Source organism: Pantherophis guttatus, chromosome 1 (genome assembly GCF_059756535.1).
Source record: "Pantherophis guttatus breed Tessera chromosome 1, ASM5975653v1, whole genome shotgun sequence".
In the NCBI taxonomy this organism is placed as follows: Eukaryota; Metazoa; Chordata; class Lepidosauria; order Squamata; family Colubridae; genus Pantherophis; species Pantherophis guttatus.
Window position 1 is genome coordinate 41,149,097 of NC_142063.1, and position 20,091 is coordinate 41,169,187.

Genomic DNA, 20,091 nt, shown 5'->3' on the forward strand with positions numbered 1-20,091 from the left:
ACCACACTGTAAAAAAGATGTTGAGACTCTGGAAAGAGTGCAGAGAAGAACAACCAAGATGATTAGGGGACTGGAGGCTAAAACATATGATGAATGATTGCAGGAACTGGGCATGGCTAGTTTAGTGAAGAGAAGAACCAGGGGAGACATGATAGCAGTGTTTTAATATTTGAGGGGCTGCCACAGACAGGAAGGGATCAAGACAGGAGTGAAATGCTCCTGGTTCGGACCGGCTCAGGCGAGTAGATAGCGATGGTGGCGGACAGTTCGGAGAACTGGTAGCAAAAATCCCTGCCCCCGCCTCCCATGCCCAGATGAGCCACGCAATCATCAGAGGCTTTTTTTCTTTTAAATGCCTCTGACGATCCCAGCTGAGTTGCCTGATCGGCAGAGGGTTTTTTAAAAACCCTCTGCCGATCAGGCAACTCAGCTGGGATCGTCAGAGCCTTTTGAAAGCATTTTTTTACATGGTTTTACATATAAAAAATGGTTTTAAAAATAAAAAAAATTGGCCACGCCCACCCAGTCACATTACCCCACACATGCCAAGCCACGCCCACAGAACCGGTAGTAACAAATTTTAGGTTTCACCACTGGATCAAGCTATTCCCCAAAGCACCTGAAGGCCAGACAAGGAATAATGGATGGAAACTGAACAAGGAGAGGTTCAACCTGAAATAAGGAGAAATGTTCTGACAGTGAGAACAATCAACCAACAGCTTGTCTTCAGAAGTTGTGAGAGCTTCATCACTGGAAGCTTTCAAGAAGAGATTGGACTGCCATTTGTCAGAAATGGTGTAGGGTCTGCTTGAGCAGGGGGTTGGACTAGATGACCTACAAGGTCCCTTCCAACTCTGTTAATCTGTAGATAATTAATATGGTGGATGGGAAAATCTGAAAAACATTCCATAGAAACAGTCTTAGAAAGTCAACACATCCAATTGAAGTGCAAATAAAAGACAGATATCTGCTATTAATTCATTGCTTGGTATATTCTTGTTATTTATTTATTTTATTTATTTTATTTGATTTCTATACCGCCCTACTCCCGAAGGACTCAGGGCGGTACACAGCCAAACAATAAAACACATACATACAAAATTTAAAAGTAGAATTAAAATCAAATTAAATAGTTTTGGCCCAGACAAATTAAAACTCAAAACTATTTAAAACCAATTTTAAAATTTGAATATATAAAATACTAAAAGATATTTAAAAATTAAAAATCTTTTATAAAAGAGGGAGAAAAATTAGGCCAGGCCCGCCTGGTGAAATAATAAGGTCTTTAGAGCGCGGCGGAAGGTGCGCAGATCCGGGATCCTCTGTATCTCTGAGGGGAGATCATTCCAGATAGTAGGTGCCCCCACAGAGAAGGCTCTCCCCCTGGGGGCCGCCAGTCGGCATTGTTTGGCTGACGGCACCCGGAGGAGCCCCTCTCTATGGGAGTGTACCGGCCGGTGGGAGGCTATTGGTGGTAGTAGGCGGTCCCGCAAGTATCCAGGTCCTGGGTACTGGGTACTTGTTATGAATAAAGGTCACATTACATCACACTACATTATTTGATGTCATAGTTAAGGCAGGGGTGTCAAACTCGCGTCGTCATGTCATTGTCACGTGACCTATCATGACTTTTTTCTCCTTCGTTAAACTGGGGGTGGGCATGGCCAGCATGTGACACATCCGGCCCGTGAGTTTGACACCCCTGGGTTAAGGTATTGGCATAGGAGATTGTGAGTTCTAGTCCTGCTTTAGGCATGAAAACTGGCTGGGTGACTTTGGGTCAGTCATTCTCTCAGTCTAACCCATATCACAAGGTTGTAATAAATAACAAAATAACAAAAGGAAGAAGTATAATATATGCTCACTGCTTTGAATTACTTATAAAAATAATAAAAAATGGGATTTAAAAATTAGATTATTTTTTCATAAATGTTTTTTATCTAAAAATAAATAAATTAGAAACTAAGAAGGAAAGAAAGATTGGTGATTGTGTGGCAATTTAAACCTAGCTGGTATCACGGCTTCATATAGTGTGTTCTCACTGACATCATTCCCCAAGGCAGAAGTCTTTCTTTATTCTGCTCTCTTTTAATTGGAGACTGAACTTAACACAGCAAAAATAACTTGGGAATTTAAATAATAGGAATAAAAATAGGGTGGCAGCTCTGAAATCTGAATTCCCTTCATGCAAACTATGTGCTCTACTTGAGCTAATGGGATAAGCTGTTCTGATTTTTAGGATATTAGAAGCTCTCTCCCTCCCTCCCTCCCTCCCTCCCTTCCTCAAATAATTCATAAAGGAGAGAAAATAAAATTGGAATTGTATATGAATTGAATATGAATTGACTATTGTCTCTAAATTCTAAGATATTTCTAATATCCATTTCAAAATCCACTATATTTTTGAAATATGCACTTATAAATCCAGACTATATTAAATTCACGTTATTGCTACCTGATCTTTTTACAATTGGGAAATGAATTGGATCTTCTATATGCAAAGTATGAATACTGCACTATTCTTAAATTCTGAAAAAATCATTCCGCTCCTATCAGTTTCTTGTATCAGTAGGAATTACAACTATTTAAACTAATTTAAATTTGCATTCTAAGAATAGAGTAGATTAAAAGAAACAAGAGGAGAAAGAGAGATGTTTCAAATTGTGAATTAGGGTTGATGAATCAAGGGCTCCTTTGAGAATAGATTTGAAGGAATCTCTTTTGGTGAATTACCTAAATGCTTAGCTGTGTCTGCCCATCCATGATGCTACAGAGCAAATTAACACACTTCCTCTAACATCTATGAGTTGAAAATGGATGTTTGGAAGCAAAATTAGTCTCAGCAGCTCTATATTGTCCTCAAATGACAGGAGCAAAGAGCAGTATTAGTTCTGAGCCCTCCATTCTGGGAGCCCTCCATTTGGGAGAGCACAGTTAGATGAGGAGAAACATCAGAAAGGAGAGCTGTAAAGGAGTTCCAAGTACACCAAGCAAGGAGAGAGAATATAAGGGGTTTTTAACGAGAACACAACTGTTTAAAATAACACATTCTTCTAGGAGAAACAAAAATGCTTAGGGTTAAAAAAAAATCTAAAGCCAAAGTGTCCAATCTTGGCTATTTTAGCACCTGTGGATTTCAATTCCCAGAATTCCCCAGCCAGCTGGCTAAAGAATTTTGAGAGTTAAAGTCCACAGGTCTTAAAATTGCCAAGATTGAACACCCCTGATCTAAAATGAAGACAGAAATATTGATTTTCTTTATTTTTCTGATTCAGCATCTATTTTCTATTTGTATCTTTGCTCCTCATATCTCCCACTCCTCCTGGCTGACACTGATTTCTGTGAAAGCAGGAAAACTTTAAGGAACTTTCCCAAGAGATGTGTTTTAAAATGTGCTTTCAAAATGACTGCTGGTAAATCTTTATGTATATAAACAACAGTAATTCTTTTCCTGCTACATTTCTAACAAGAGATATTTGGGCTCTGACTCTTACCACAAGATATTCGTAAGACAATCTTCTTCTCCATACAAGGTAAATCGTATTAGAAGAAAAAAAAAATTTTTATTTCTTTACCTAGGTTGATGTTAGTTAAAGCAATGGGATCATCCATGGAAAACACCACCTCAGAGTTACCAGCTGTAACTTCCAAGCACTTTTCAGGGGCAATCTCATGTACAATATTACAGGCAGTTCTCAACTTATAACCATTCATTAAGGGACTGTTCAAAATGGTGCTAAAAAAATGACTTATGACCATTTTTCACACTTTCAACCCTTACATCATCCCCATGGCCATGCAAATTTAGAATTTAGGTGCTTGGCAACTGGTATGCAATGCAAATAGTTGCATTGTCCTGAGGTGATGCGATCACCATTTGTAATCTTCCCAGCTGGCTTCCCACAAGTAAAGTCAATGGGGAGAAGCCAGATTCTCTTAACAACTGCATGATTAACTTAACAACTGCACGGATTTGTTTAACAACTTTGGCAAAAAGGTCATAAAATGAGGCACAACAACTGTCTTGTTTTGAGCTCAATTGTGGTCATATGTCGAGGACTACTAATTCCAACAGGGAGATGATTAGTGCATGAGAGTCTGTGAGCAGGGCTGGTTGAGCCAGGAACAACACACAAGATTTTCAAGCCACTCAGAATCATTTTGGAGTAGGCAGCACCTAAATCAAGTACGTGAAATTAAAATGAAGCCAGATGCATCTGTGTAAATGCCCCCTTGGTCATACCCAACAACTGCTCCTTGAAAAGGTGTTCTAAGTCCAGGAGAATGCCTGAATGACAAAACCACCTCTAAGCAGGAGAATACATTCTGAGCTAAAGATCATTCTACCTTGGCACTGTTTAGCCCACAGATCCAAATCACCCAGCCTTTGAGGAATTCCATCTGGGTCTGTTCCTCCCAATCCAGGTCCTGACAGCTTCTAGGCAGTGCACCAGCAACTTCTACCACTGTTTGTTTATGCAGAACCAAACTGGGCACAGGAAAGTGATCTCCTAGTGATCTCCATTTCTGTAGCCCAGATCCCATAGTCTTCACTATAAATAGTACTGTACAGTATGCCTTTGTAGAGGAATAGGGGTCATTTTGCCTGAAGCAGAAGCAAGAATAATAGTTGTTGAGATATTGTAGCACAGCAGGTGGAGAAATGAAAGTGTTTGTTTCTTTGATTACAGAGCAGATCAAAGCAGGGAGGTTGAAGGAACAACTATGGAGAATGTTGAGCCACTGCAGGATGTTTAACCAGAAGGCATCTGGTTGCCTTTCAAGAGGGCCATATTCTTCCCCCTTGCTCTCAGTCTGAGTTAGATATAGACTTTTCTAACCTGCCAAGATGCTAATCTGTTGGACATTATGGGACATACCAAATGCAAATTATGGATGTTAACTTCTTGACTTCTGTTTAAGGACTGCATCAAATAATAATAACTAGACAACAGTGATTCACCGCTTCATCCTTTCAGAGGTATTTTCTTACCTAAACAGAAACACAAAGTCCATGGGTGGACAAAAAAAGCAGTGGGAGCAGGTATGACTTCTGACTTTTTGTCATCTTTGCAACTGACTTTCCTAATGGGAAACTGGCAGGAAGTATCAGAATTTTTCCTTCCTTCCTTCCTTCCTTCCTTCCTTCCTTCCTTCCTTCCTTCCTTCCTTCCTTCCTTCCTTCCTCCCTCCCTCCCTCCCACCCCCAGCTTCCTGCCAGCTTCCCCATTTATTTTGTTTATGAGAAGCTTGCAGCAAGAAAGCCACTGGAGAAACCATCAGAAAGTTGCAAGAGTGGATGGGTGGGAGGATCAGTGCAGATCAAGAAGAATGTGTGGGGTTCATGAGGGGTTGTGAGACATGCTATGCTGGTTGGGGAGGACACATAGGGGATGTTATGGACCGGGAAGGGTGCTTGGGGGTGCTAGGGAGTGCACAAAAGGTACTGTGCAGTTTAGGAATGACAGACATGGTGGCAGTGTGGGTCATGAAAGGTGCATAGGTGCTTTCAAGAGATGTTGCACAGATCAGAGCAGGCACATGGGGGAAGCATGGGTCAGAGAAGATGTGTAGGATTGCAAGAGGAGCTGTGTGGGTTTGAAAAGGCACATGGAGAATAATGTGGGTCAAGGAGGTTGAGGGGAGGTGCACAAGAGGTGCTCTATGAGTCAGGGAAGACTTCCTTCCTCCCTATTCTACCTTCTTTCCTCCTCCCCCTTTCCTTCCCAGCAGGCAAAATATCATAAAATATCAAAATCTGAAAAACGAAATTGAAAGGTTATAGATAAACCAGCATGGTTTATGTTTGTATATTGAACATCTCATGCTATTTGAGATCCTTTTATAAAACATCATACCATAAATTAACACAAGAGTTACCATTTAGTCTAAAATTTTTTCTAAGTACATTTAGGTACATTTAGACTGCAATTGTATATGCACAAAGCTCGGAATAACCTACTAAATTCAGTATGACATGCTTATGTATAGATGAATAGAGGGCTGCACTTTTATATGAATTACTCATTTCATAAAGGCTTTTATATTTCAATCTTATACACGCCTATTTAGAAATAAATCACTGGATTCACTGGGCTTATCTTTATGTATGTATGCTAAGGGTTATACTTTAGTCTTCCTTTTGTAGTTAAACAAACAAGATGGATTATCCAACACCATTCCAGTTAGTTGCAATCTAGGCTCCATTCCTATATTGTTTGTTCAAATATGGCTCACTAAATAAACCACTGTCTGAAGTTACACCACAGACTAAGCCATGAACAAAGCTTTACAAGCAAGAATTGTTGCTTGACACAATATACTGTACACAATAATCTTAAAGAGGAACATTCATCATTGTTTCCTTAGTGTTCTTGCACTTTTTAAAACTTTATTCATGGAATTCTTGATTGTTTAAGGAGAAGATAGTCTATTACAATTTTCTTTTCATTTTATTCCAGTGCAATTTCTCACATTACCTAATTAAATACTGTCCACAATGACAGTATGAGAGAAATAAGAGAAGAAAAAAAGATAAAGAAAATGAAATGAAATAAATTGCATCAAAAATACTCTATTTAGTTTATGATAATTTTTAGTAAGGGTGTTTAGTATTTTAAGTGCATGGAAAAGATCACTTTCACAGGTTGTATGAGAAAGAAAAGTTTCAATCACTCGTTCATCACTTTGGATTCTCAAAACCAAAAACCAATGTTTTCAATGTAGCCACTTTTTTATTGCAAGTTTCTTAATGCTTTTGCTGCTAGGAAATATAGTATACTCATATTATTAGGAGTAGTTATAATATATAGATTATTGCCATATTTATTATTTTAAAAACAGAAAACTCAGAACAGAAAAAGACCTAATGGTCCATTGTATCAGTCCTTTGCTAAGTTGATATATGTTTACTTTCTCTAAAACTAACTTTGGAAAAAAGACAATGACAGAAAATGATCTCATACAACTGGTCAAAAGCAACAAATGTTGAAAAAGAAATGTATGATTTGTTTTGTAAAAAAAAAAAGATTTAACCAGTTACAGTGATCTGAAATATTTAAGAAATTATGAAACACATTTAATTTTATGTTGCTGCATCCTGATCAAACAATGTTTTTAAAAATGTCAGAGAGTTTATACTGCACTTTTTTCTTTGAGCAATATAAAATAAAATACTGTAATCTCCAGTTGTGTTACTATTTGCTTCACAAGATCTTGCTACATTTTGTAAACATGACTATGATACAAGTTTTCATTTTCAGACATGTAAATATGTTGGCATGAGCACTTGGTTTCTTTAACAGAAATGCAGTTACCAAGTTGTTTTAAATCTTATTTAGCAGTATAAATTAAAAATGTAAAAGGGGGATGAATCTGTTATGGACCACAGAGGGGGAAAAAATCAAACCCTATCTTTGCCGGCATTCTAGTCCAAGTCGAAGTGTCTGCACTTACAGTACTTTACCATAAGGGGGAATAAAATTGTTTAAAATATAACTTGCTTCTGTATATGAAAAGGAGAGCTGGTTAAAATCTGCCAATGTCATTGAAACCTGAGATCAAACAAGATTCTGTCTTTAAATGATGGGAGGGGAGGGTTTTTTTTAAAAAAATTAAAAGTGCTTTCTGTCACTGCTTTCTGTTGTCCATTTTCATTTTCCAATTTTATTTATTTTTCCTCCTGCTGCTTGTGTTTCTCTTTCCTATCATAATTTCTTTTACTATCTGCCTATTTTCTTCTTTCAGTCCCCATTTTTCACTTCCTTTTAAAATTACTTCCAATTTGCTCCTTGCTCCTCCATGGAAGACAAATTCATTGAAACTCTCATAACAGAACTTGTCACCTTCCTGTGGAGATCATATATATCTGTGATGGCGAAACTATGGCATGAGTGCCACAGGTGGCACACAGAATCCTCTCTGCAGGCACGTGAGCTGTCGCCCCAGATCAACTCTGCCGCACATTCGTGCGCGCCTCCCACCAGCCAGCTGGTTTATGGGTCTCTGCCACGCATGCATGGGGTAGCATGAGGGAGATGCGTGAGCATGCGCAGAGGGCAGGGTGCATGCAGGAGACGTGCACATGCGCGGTAGTGTGGCACATGCAGAGGGTCACATGCACATGTGCAGGGGTGGGGCACACATGGGTGGGTCACGCTTGCAATGCATTTTGGGTGTGCGGGCGCACTTTCGGCACTTAGTGCTGAAAAGGTTAGCCATCACTGATATATATCATTTATATGTTTTCTAAATAAAACAAAATGCTTGGAATCAATGTTTGGTAGGATCAATTTGAAATAATTAGCAAAGTCATACTGCTCAAATAAGGGACACAAAAATCTCTTCACTAAAGCTTTTTTTTTTTTTTTTAAAGAAGAAGCAATGATGTTCATATTAAAAGAAATTTCTTGTGGGCTGCCCCCAAGTAAACCACTCCTTAGTACAGCAATTATGTATTGTATTTTTCACATACTGCTATTCACATACTGCTTACAACCAGAGGCTTGGAATTATACTGCAATTCTTCATGTGATAAATGTGCCTCCCAATACATCATAGTTACATAAAAACTATGATGCAACAGAGAAAAGTAATCTAAATCCAACTATAAAGGATTTATACAGGTGATCCTCAACTTTCTAGGACAATTGAGCCCAAAATTTCTATTGCTAAATGAAACAGTTGCTAAGTGGGGTTTTTTTTACCACCTTTCTTGCCACAATTGTTATGTGAATCACTACAGTTGTTAAGTTAGTAACATGCCTGTTAAGTGAGTCTGGCTTCCCCATTGACTTTGCTTGTCAGAAGGTCGCAAAAGGTGATCACATGACCCTAGGACACTGCAACCATCATATGTAAGAGTCAGTTGCCAAGTGTCTCAGTTTTGATCCCTTGACCATGAGGATGCTGCAACAGTTGTAAGTGTGAAAAACGGTCGTCACTTTTCAGTTCCAGTGTAACTTTGAATGGTCACTAAATGAACTGCTATAAATTGAGGACTACCTGTATTTACAGTCTGGGAAAGCATGTCCCAGACTGGGTTCTAAAATTTTTTACTACTGGTTCAGTGGGCATGGCTTATTTTGTGGGCGTGGCTTGGTGGGGGTAATGTGACTGGGTGGGTGTGGCCAACTTTTTTTTTATTTTAAAAGCATTTTTTTCTACAACTTTAAGAGGTGGCAGAAAAAAATGCTTTTAAAAGCCTCTGATGATCAGGCAACTCAGCTGGGATCGTCAGAGGCTTTTAAAGGCATTTTATTTCCTACAACTTCTTCGGCTGAAGAGGTTGTAGAAAAAATGCTTTTAAAAGCCTCTGACAATCCCAACTGAGCCGCGCAATCATCAGAGGCTTTTTTTTTTACTTTTAAAAGCATTTTTTCGGCTGAAGAGGTTATAGAAAAAATGCTTTTAAAAGAAAAAAAAAAGCCTCTGATGAGGTGGGCAGGGTAAGTGAGCGGCGACCGGCCAGGGACTGGTTCGGGGGCATGGCCAGCCAATGTTATTACTGGTTCTCCGAACTACTACAAATTTTTACTATCGGTTCTTGCGAACCGGTGCGAACCGGGAGCAACCCACCACTGATGTCAGGGCAGTAGAAAAAAACTTAAGTTTATGTTAAAGCTACAATACCAATGCCATCTTTATATAAAGAGGACTAATCTTTATTGATGAGACATTTGATGTCACAAAGTTTGTGCTTAGCTTCTATTTTAGCAGCTATGCTGTCACGATAGAACAGAAGAGCAAGAAAAAAAGCTCAGGATTTTCGTGCCCTCCAAATGGCTTTACTATGGACTTTGTGTTTCTTCTTCTAGTATAGAGTAATAAGAAATTCAATGGAATTGTCCAGCAGAGAAATGCTGGGATGGATTGATTAAATTAACATGACTATTCAATTCAATGGTTCAAGACACTTATTTATTAAAGACTGAGAGTATTTTCTTAGGGAATCTAAACAAAAAACCAAAAACTGATAAAGATAATTCTAATGGTTAAAAAAAATGGCCAGCACTATCCCCAGGTACTCAATGATCTCCCAAAGAATACACTGCTTCAAAAATATTCTGCTGCAGCTAAAACAAATGGAACCTGGTGAGAGCAGATATAGTGTTAATTTCTCCTTTTTTCAACCTACACCACTGAGCAGATCAATTAATCAATCAATTACATTTGTATGCTGCCAAATTAATTTACTCATGGTAGTCATACAGGTGGGTGTCTGAGTGTAATAAGCAGTTTAGTGCCAAACACTCAAGATGATCTATGTAAACCTCACAAACACCTCAACATAAAGTACTGAGTCTGATTTATGAAGAAAGTAAATGTTAAAAATAGGACATCAGAAGTAGTCTAAGTAACTAATCCCATCAATTTGACATCCTTACTTCTTTCTCAAAAACGATCACAATAATGTACAATAAAATTCCTGCCCTCAAACACAGACCTGTTAAATAATAATCTGAGTTTAGGAAATACAAATTGACATTTCTTCATCTTTGAGAAGACTCAATCATGTTTATTTAGTGATAACAAAATAAACTGGAAAGCTCTACACACTGTTATTTTTACATTTTTTTGTTCATATTTCAAGCATTTGCTTAAAATGTGTCTAAAAGCAAGTGCAACTAGATTTTGGGGGAAAATAGAAAAAAATTGCTAAGCATTATTCTAACTTAACTATTATTCTATATGCCGTGGGAAGAAAAATCTTCTATGCATATGAAAAGCAGAAGTAAACATCATGGTCAACCAAATCTTATGTTCACATTTATTTTAGGATAAGGACCTATAGAGAGTGAGGAAGATAACTTTCTTGGGGATATGCAGAAGTTCTAGCCTAGTAAAAGGAGCCAAAATATTATTTTTAATTCCAGAACAGATGTGACTCAGACAAACTCCTTCCTGATTTATTAAATTATAAGGAAGAAGAGCTATAGCACAATCTGCAGCACAAGATTCTACTGTTAGAGCCAATCTCAATAAAAGTAGTTGTAGACAACCTGTGGAATTAATTTCATAGTGTGGTCTACCTAATGGGATTGACAAGACAAAACTAAACATCACATAGCAAATTCATGTCTCATATAGATCTCGCACAGATGGATTAAAACAGTGGTGGGATTCAAATAATTTAACAACCAGTTCTCTGCCCTAATGACTGGGTGGGTGGGCGTGGCCAGGGGATGTGACAGGCAGCACTTGGCTTCCTGCACCTCCCTGGGAGCAAAAAACAGGCTGTGAGGGGGACGCCCTGACCCCCTGGGTCCGTTTTGGGCCTAGTAGTCCTTCCTGCAGCCTCCTGGGAGCAAAAATGGGGTGCGTGGGGACTCCTGGAAGGGGCTGGGAGGGGCAGGGCCAGCCAGAAATTTAACAACTGGTTTGAACCGGCCCAAACCTGTTGAATCCCACCACTGGATTAAAACAAGAAAAAGAAATGTATCACACTTCTTCATAATAATGGAAACAGTAAAATTTCAGCTATGAAAAGTGCCTAGATTATATTTGTTTTATGAGCATCCATATCCCCCCCCCACATGGGGCAGAGACAGAAAACAGCATGTGCTATTGCTAGCAGTAGTGTTCTCTTAAAATTTAACACAAGCCTTAAAACAGAAAAATGCATATTTTAAAAATACCAAGGTTTTGCCTTCATTTGCTTTCAAAAAGGGCAGATATTGCGCTCTGAATGAGTCATGTATCCTGACTCTAATATTTGTACTACTGTATAACAGGCTATAATTTGCTAACAGAGGTGGTGATGGTGGACCGATAATCATAATTATTTGTCTTACCTCCATCTTGCTGTGAGTTCATGATATTTAGGGCAAATAGCATTGCATTTGAAAATGTGGTTGCCTCTTCTTTACTAGCAAAGTTCAGTCCATAAACCTGCCGTGCGTCACGCCACTGATGGAATGTTGGCGTTGCCTGATTGTACTTCAATCCTTTCACAATTGAATAATTAATCACTACCTGAAATTGAAATGTAAGAAATGAGCAGTCACTAAGAACATACGCTTTAACCTGATGCCATTATTTTCATACAATTGTTTTTTTACTACTATAATAGTGCATAATTTTATTATCTGGTTTTATGAATGGGTTAATATTAGCTGCATCAGAAGGAGAAATAGCCTAGAAGGCAGCACAACAACCTACTAAGATAATAATGAATTAGCAGCTACTAATTCGAATTAGCAGGAACAACAATACACATAAACCCATGTATCATTTTAACATTATTTTATAGTCAAATGTTATATACCTTGTTTTTCTCTTTATGTAAGACTTTATTTTCTTTTTGAAATAAATTTTGATTCCTCCCCCAAATATATTTCCAGAAAGGCAGAAATCAAGAAGATGTCTTGAATGAGATTGTTCTATCTTTTCATTTAGCCCAGTATTGTCTGTTCTCTTGGGAGCCCAAATATGAAGGAATCTTTCTCAACACCTGTTATCTGATTCTTTTAGCTGCAGATCCTAGGGATTATAGCTTGGGGCCCCCACACGTAAAGCAAATATTTATAACTGAGCTAGGGTTTATCTCAACCATTCTGTCGGAATCACCAATAGTGAGCCTCCAGAGCACTGGTGAAATCCAAATTTTTTTACTACCAGTTCTGTGGCTTGGTGGGCATGGTGTGGCTTGGTGGCTGTGGCAGGGGAAGGATACTGCAAAATCTCCATTCCCACCCCACTCCAGGGGAAGGATACTGCAAAATCCCCATTCCCTCCCCACTCCTGAGGGAAGGATATTGCAAAATCTCCATTCCCACTCCACTCTGGGGCCAGCCAGAGGTGATATTTGCCGGTTCTCCGGACTACTCAAAATTTCCGCTACTGGTTCTCCAGAACCTGTCAGAACCTGCTGGATTTCACCCCTGCTCCAGAGTCTATACAACTCCTTGTTTTGCCCTTCCCTTCCAGCTCAGACTCCTAAGTATCATCATACCATATCATAAATTTTGTTCTTTTCAGTCTAGGTATGCTTCCTCTTCAGATCCAAATTCCTAAATCAGATACAGTTTGGAAATAAAGTACATTCTGCAAGGGTGTAGCAGTAATGTGACCTGAAAGTAGGGGACACTGCCATCAGCCCTCTTGCTACAGTCCAGTCAATTATGCACATTGTCACCTCACCTGACCCCTGTGAGGGCAATGGAATGGTTAAAATGGCCTGCCCCAGTCACCTAATAAATCCAAGACATAAATCCAATTCCGAGGGCACCTAGGAATTTTTCCAGCCTTCAAGTAACTATTTTCTGGGATTCAACAAGGACGTTAAACATGACTGAATACAAGCAGACTTTCCCAAGTTGAAGACTGAAGGCCTCTCTTTTTGCATAGCTCTAAGAAATGAAGCAGCTAAAGAGAGAGATATATAGTAAAATTGGCAGAAGACAATCAGTGAGTGTCCATTGTTTAGGAGTATTTAGTAGCATAAAAGGAGTGGAACGTGTTTTCTTCACCGCTTTTCCTATGTCTCCAGACTCACATCACATAGTAGCTCTGGGTAAAGAAGCTGACCTCTATGCTGACCACCACAATAGTTGTATGGGATTCTTTGAGATAAAATGATTCACATTTATTGAAAATAGACACTAATTGGGCAGAATCTTACAAGGTGACGAGGGTAATGTCTAACAAGATTATCTGGGATCCCTTTGAGCTTGTAGAGATCAAGAAAGTGAAAATAATCCTCTACAGCACGATTGGATTTATGCCAATCCTGGCTTCCTAAGTAGAATGCCTTCAGCTGGATCTGGAAGGTAAGTGATATCACTCTGATGGAAAGAGAGAAACCATCTACTATAAAGGAGGCATACTTCTATCCAGCTATATTACAGAACTTCTGCCCAATCTCCAATCTTCTTTTTTTTAGAGAAGATGGCAAGGCTTCTTCTACAGAAAATCCTAAAAGAAATGGATCATCATTATGCAGGCCTTGACATGGAAGAGAAACAACATTGGTTACTCTGGTGGAATCATCTATGTCAAGGTATATATAGCTGGACTGTATACCTCTTGGTCCTAGTGTACATTTAAGCAGCATTTTATGCCATCAATTATGATATTCTTGTAGACTGCCTGCAAAAATTCAAAGAGGCACTGGTTCCTGCTTGACCATCAAGTAAAGACTGGCTAGGAGACCTTCCAATTTGACTGATGAGCCAAACACAGTCCTTTTGGAAACAGAAAGCCCATATAACTTTGATTCATTCCCACCTCATGTTTAGATTACTGCAATACTTTAAAATGGAGCTCTCCTTGAATGACTCAGAAATTGAAACTGAAGTAGTCCAATTTACTTCTGCAAAAAAAAGTGTGCCAGTTTGGTAGTTTCCACATTATTGAAGTTAATCTACTGATAAACCAATAGGCTTCCAGCCAATTTGAGATTTTAACTTTTTAATTCCTACATATGTGGCATCTATTAGATCAGGGGTGTCAAACTCAATTTCATTGAGGGCCGCATTAGGGTTGTGTTTGACCTCATGGTGTGTGTGTGTGTGTGTGTGTGTGTGTGTGTGTGTGGCTGGTGGCATGGTCAGGGTGGGTGTGGCCAGCTCGAGGTCACTCATCAAGGCTCCATTTTTGGCCGCGACGGCCTCCTGCAGCCCTTTGCCAGCAAAAATGGAGCTCAGGGAGGGTCGTAAGCTCCATTTTCACTGGCAGAGGCACAGCGGGCAGGTCCTTCACTGTTTCCAGGGCGGGTCCACAGGCCAGGTCTAAGCACCCCGTGGGCTGGATCCGGCCCCCGGGCCTTGAGTTTGACACCCCTGTATTAGATCATCTTTATTGACTAGAGTTAGTTCTGTGAACTTATCTTAAGAAGGGAGCTACTGGATGAATGAAGCTGCTCATTCAAATCCAGATGATAAGAAACATCTTGTTTCTGAAGATATGGAGAGCTTCAGCTTGCTTGCCTTTTGATAATCATTAAGGCCATAAAGTTCAAAGGGACTTTCACAGCAAATGATGACTATAGAAGATTATTATGCTAATGAGAGTTTTCTTGTAAGGCAAGGGGTTTGAAGTAGAACAGTATGTATAAATAAATAATTCAGACAAATGTGGGGGAGTATAAAGCTTGGAGTGTACAACATGCTATTTATACAGTATCCCACATATAAAAGCTGGCATCTCTTGGTAATGCTGGAATTATCTGAAACCCTGGAGAACTTCTTGTAACCACTTGAGACAGATCTGTGTTAAATGGAGCAACAGCCCACTTCAGCATAAGGCATCCTTTGCTCAGCATAAACTATGTATTTCAACCACAGAGGAAAGAATGTACTCTTAAAATAAAAAGTTTATATGTACATACACACACTAATATACCTTTTTCTAAGACACAGAACAACCACTGTTCTTAGAATTCTATTTTAGAACTTGTATGGTTGAAAGGCTGAAAAAACACTCACTTGTTGATCTTGAAGTTTAACTCCAACTACTCTAAATGTGTTGCTGGCCGTGTTGTGATAGATGTTGATTCGGCTGAAGCCCTGTTGTCCAGGCTTTATTGGCACCCATTTCTTACTGGTATCGTCATAAACCATAACTGATGCCCGGGCTTGGCATATACTCTGTTCACTGAAAAATAAATCAATAAGAATAAACAATAAATCAAAGACAAGCACGAGATCTGTGATATATTTTATAATCTGAAATAGTAGTGCAATAGTAGTAATGTTACCCTGTTTCCCTGAAAATAAGACATCCCCTGATAATAAGCCCAATCAGGCTTTTGAGTGCATGCGCTAAAATAAGCCCCTTCAAAAAATAAGCCCTCCCTGAAAATAAGCCCTCCCCAAAAATATTTAAATACATGCGCAGCCGGTCCCCACCACTTCCTCTGGTTAGGGTTAGGGAGACAGAGCTGGAAATCAGGTAAGATGGCAAGAGGAGCCTCGTCTTGCTCAACACGCCCCAAAATAATAAGACCTCCCTGAAAATAAGGCCAAGTGCTTATTTCGGGGTTCAAAAAATATAAGACAGGGCCTTATTTTAGGGGAAACATGGTAGACATTTGCATTTTAAATGAAATGATTCAATTCAAATTTCACCAATGGAAATCTGAACATTATCTTGTAGTCTCTACATTTTATATTTTGGATAAAATGCATAGAATAATACACTGTCTGTGGAAAACAAATATTTTCATGTTTAAATGCAAATTCGTTTTTGTTTTTCCAATGATGACTAAAACAAATAAGCATGAAGCAGACTTATGAACACATGAAAATGAAAGGACTGATTCACACATTCCCTCTAGCCTGTAAAATGAAATATTTAAAAATGACTGTATGCATACAAAATACATACTATATGCTAAAATAGGATCCCTAACCAGTTTCACACTTTCAGAGGTTTCTGTAATGCTGGCCTGGTTGTGCTGGTTTGTGCTATCAGAGGGGAAAATGATCTTGCCTACTGCTTGTAGTTTCTTTAGAGAACTCGATGTAGAAGAAACTCTGTTTCATAGGTTTATCTGAAGCCCAGGACTTAATCAAGCTCAATTTTCTTACAAGCCATTCATCCTTACTTAAACATTGTACATTCCAAGGGAAGTGCTAAGAAGACTGTTCACAGCAGAACTTCTCCTTACAGGATTTAAGAATTTGAGTTCGCCTGCCAATAGAACAAATGGAATGGCAAACTAGATTGTTTTTGTCCCTTCCAGTTCCCAAAGATCACCAAAGAAATTTTGGAGATACAGTACAAATGAAGAAAAGTACAGGAAGTCCTATTGCACAACTACCAGTTTGTGTATATCCATCACACAAATTGTTTGAAGAGGGATTTTTTAAATTGCTGTCAGCTAAATCAAAGAAATCTAACCTCATTTAATTATTCACATATAAAAAAAGTAATTTAAAAATTTAAATTATCACATTTAATAGACATAAAAAAAACAACCAAAACAATTCTTAGCCAATCTTCTATGTAGAAACTTCATTTTGTTTTATTTTTAATGGAAAAAACCCAGCTTTTTATGTGAAAGAAAAATATTTCTTGTATTACACTACTGATGTCTGTGCCTTAAATAGCAATACTGGATACTTGTTAATCAAGCTACTAGCAATAATTCTAAGCAGAGAAATAAAAGGACAATTTTTTTTTCTTTTCTTGTTGTATCACCTCCTTTCTAATCTATTTTTTAGGCTAAGAATGTTTTAAAAAACAATGAAAAGTGCTACAGTTAAGATTAAAAGCACTTCTTAAGTTATAGTGCTCTTATAGTGTATTTCACATAGAGATTGCATTCTAGGATAGAAGAATGCAATCACAAAATAATTCTAAAAATTGAAAAGTAAATATTGATCAACATAAAACTGTGAGTAGAATTACAATTTAATCTAGTGGAGTTGTTGGTATGAGAACTGGAACTCTAATCTAGCAAAACTACAATTAATGCTCTGCAATGTATACTGGAGAGACTTTAACATTGGGCCAGAATGTTTTTATTTGTTTTGTTTTGAGCACAGAGGTAGCCAAATTTGCCAACACTACAAAAATTTATCACAACAGGAAAATAAAATATACAGTGAAGAGCTCCAAAAATATTTCTCCAAACTATATGAATGAATGAGTGCCAGATGTCAAATGCAGTTCCACGCAGAGCAATGTACCGTACATCAGCAGAAAAATTCAAACTTCATACATTAATGAATGGGTTGAAAGTTGCTGGCAGTTGGGAGCAGCTGATCGGGGAAGGTATCCTGGAGTCATGGTAAATAAGTCAAAGAAAATATCAACTCAGAATGTAATGCGGGGGGAGGCACAAGTTGGAGATTTTAAAATAAAGCATCAATATTGCAATCCCCTTAGCTAAATCATAGTGACTCTATTGGAACATTGTGTACATAACTAAAAGAGGATATTATGGAGCTTGAGAATCCCCCCTCCCAAAAAAAAGACACATGCACACACACACACAAATATATATCTTTAAACAATGTATAATTTCATTGTGCAATTACAGTGATGGCTACCAATTTAGAATATTTTAAAAAGGGCCTGGAAGATTGGGCTATCAGAGGCTAGTAGTCTAAAGAGCTGTTTACCGCTCCCTTAAATATTGACTCCTGTATTCAAATAGCAAGAAAAGGTTATCACTCTCCGGTTAACATCATGGGGTGCCCATAAAGCATCTGGTTTGGCAATGTGGGCACAGAATGCCATCCTGATGGGTCACTGTGTTATTCGAGATGACACTCATGTTCTTATGGTGCTACAAATATGGAATTTATAATGGATAAGCCATATCATTATGTACTGCTGGGTTCTAATTTCAGATTTTAAAAACATTTTGCTTTTCTTTTATAACTCAACCCAGGCAGGACTGTATATACAAGTTATTACCAGACTCACACTAGAATGCCTTTTTACATTTCAATTTCTCCTCTGATAAACTCTCATGGTAAAGCCTAAAAGCCCGTTTCCACACTGCTTCAGGAGCTTCCACTCTTACGTTAATATTTATTTAAAAGCTCACAATAGTTGGTAGGATTCTGTCATGAAATTATGACAGTCCTTCTATCATTACATGTCATACCATCAATTACAGTATATCACAGGAGTACACCCCCTCACATTTTGTAAATATTTAAGTATATCTTTTCATGTGACAACACTAAAGAAATGACACTTGACTACAATGTAAAGTAGTGAGTGTACAGCTTATATAACAGTGTAAATGTGCTGTCCCCTCAAAATAATGCAACACACAGCCATTAATGTCTAAACTGGTGGCAACAAAAGTGAGTACACCCCTAAGTGATAATGTCCAAATGGGGCCCAAAGTGTCAATATTTCAGGTAGGTAAATTGAGGACCCAGTTGTGGGGGCAATAAGCTGACTTTGTATAAATATACAAAAGGATGAAGGCTATTGCTTAGCGCATTGTAAGCCTCCCTGAGTCTCCGGAGAAGGGCGGCATATAAATCAAATTAAAAAAGAAATGGCAAAAAAAAAAAAAAAAGAAGATATCTGTGACAATTAGAAGGAATTATATCCTTGAAGCTTATGTTTGCAGTTGTGAGTTTTCTATTCTAATTACTGGATTTCTGGTTTCTAGTATATCAAGGAGCCAACTTTTGAAACAACTAATGGTCTTATGGGTAGGTGTAATTCTCAGGATGAGGCCAACCAAGTACTTAGAACATATTTCTCCTGAATCACAAACTTGGCAAGAATCATCATTGTGTAGAAAAAGGAAACAGTGAGGGATTCTTCTGGAAACGATCCCAAATACCGACACTTAACAACATGCATATTGTAGTACCCTGCATGATTAATGGTGACTGCTGGGATTACAACTTTTGTTTTAAGTAAGTGGCAGTTTTTAAAAACACATGACAACACTTGAAGCACAATCAATCTTACCCAGTCTAATTTCTTTGGGGACTGAATGAGACGCTATGGTAGATGGTAAGATTGCTGCAAAAAAGCTACCCTATATTGCTGCTTTGAGATGTCTGGGTTTGTATAACATGATGTAATATCATTCAGCAATGATTTTTCCTAAGTCCCAGTGAATTTGAAGAAAGGCAATGAAATTGTGTACCAAAATAATGTGATGCCATACAAAGGGGAGGTGAAGGAAGAGCTGGGGCTAATGGTTTGGGCAGCAGCTATAGATCTGCTTTTGCATCTGGCAGGAAATGAGTCACAGCATCATAATTCTCATTCATTTTGAGCAGAAGATGTTCCTGGTGGATTGCACCTCAACCCTCATCATTTTAGACCAAATTATAACACCAAAACACAAAAGTATTTTGCCCAGGGTTGTAATTCAGTATATCACTTTGGCATGCAAAATTTTGGTTCAGTTACCATAAGATATAAATAACTTTGGGATAGTTCCATGACTGGAAAAAGTATTCTCTGTTCAAGACTGTACAGAAAAATTCTGCCAGGCAGTAAAGAAAATAATTAAGTTAACACAGTCAACAATGTGAAGCACCTTTTTACAATACATTGTGCTAGAAGGCTGAAAGACTTTTCTGTATCTTCATATTCTCTCAAGCCTTACAAAGTTCTTCTACAATCACATCAAACCTTTTTTTTTCCATTTGCTTCAGTGAA

The 20,091-nt window shown here is 38.3% G+C and overlaps 1 protein-coding gene across 5 annotated transcripts in view; it reads right to left on the bottom strand.

Annotated features, from left to right (window-relative positions):
* The window catches only part of EVL (Enah/Vasp-like), a 168,880-nt gene that overhangs the window by 52,526 nt on the left and 96,263 nt on the right, over positions 1-20,091 (bottom strand). For all 5 annotated transcript variants that reach the window (XM_087872256.1, XM_087872240.1, XM_087872243.1 and 2 more), the window contains exons 2-3: positions 15,426-15,594; positions 11,793-11,973 (exon numbers count right to left, since the gene is read on the bottom strand). In XM_087872256.1, the coding sequence (XP_087728382.1) occupies positions 11,793-11,973; positions 15,426-15,594 (350 nt within the window). The remainder of the gene's footprint in view (positions 1-11,792; positions 11,974-15,425; positions 15,595-20,091) is intronic.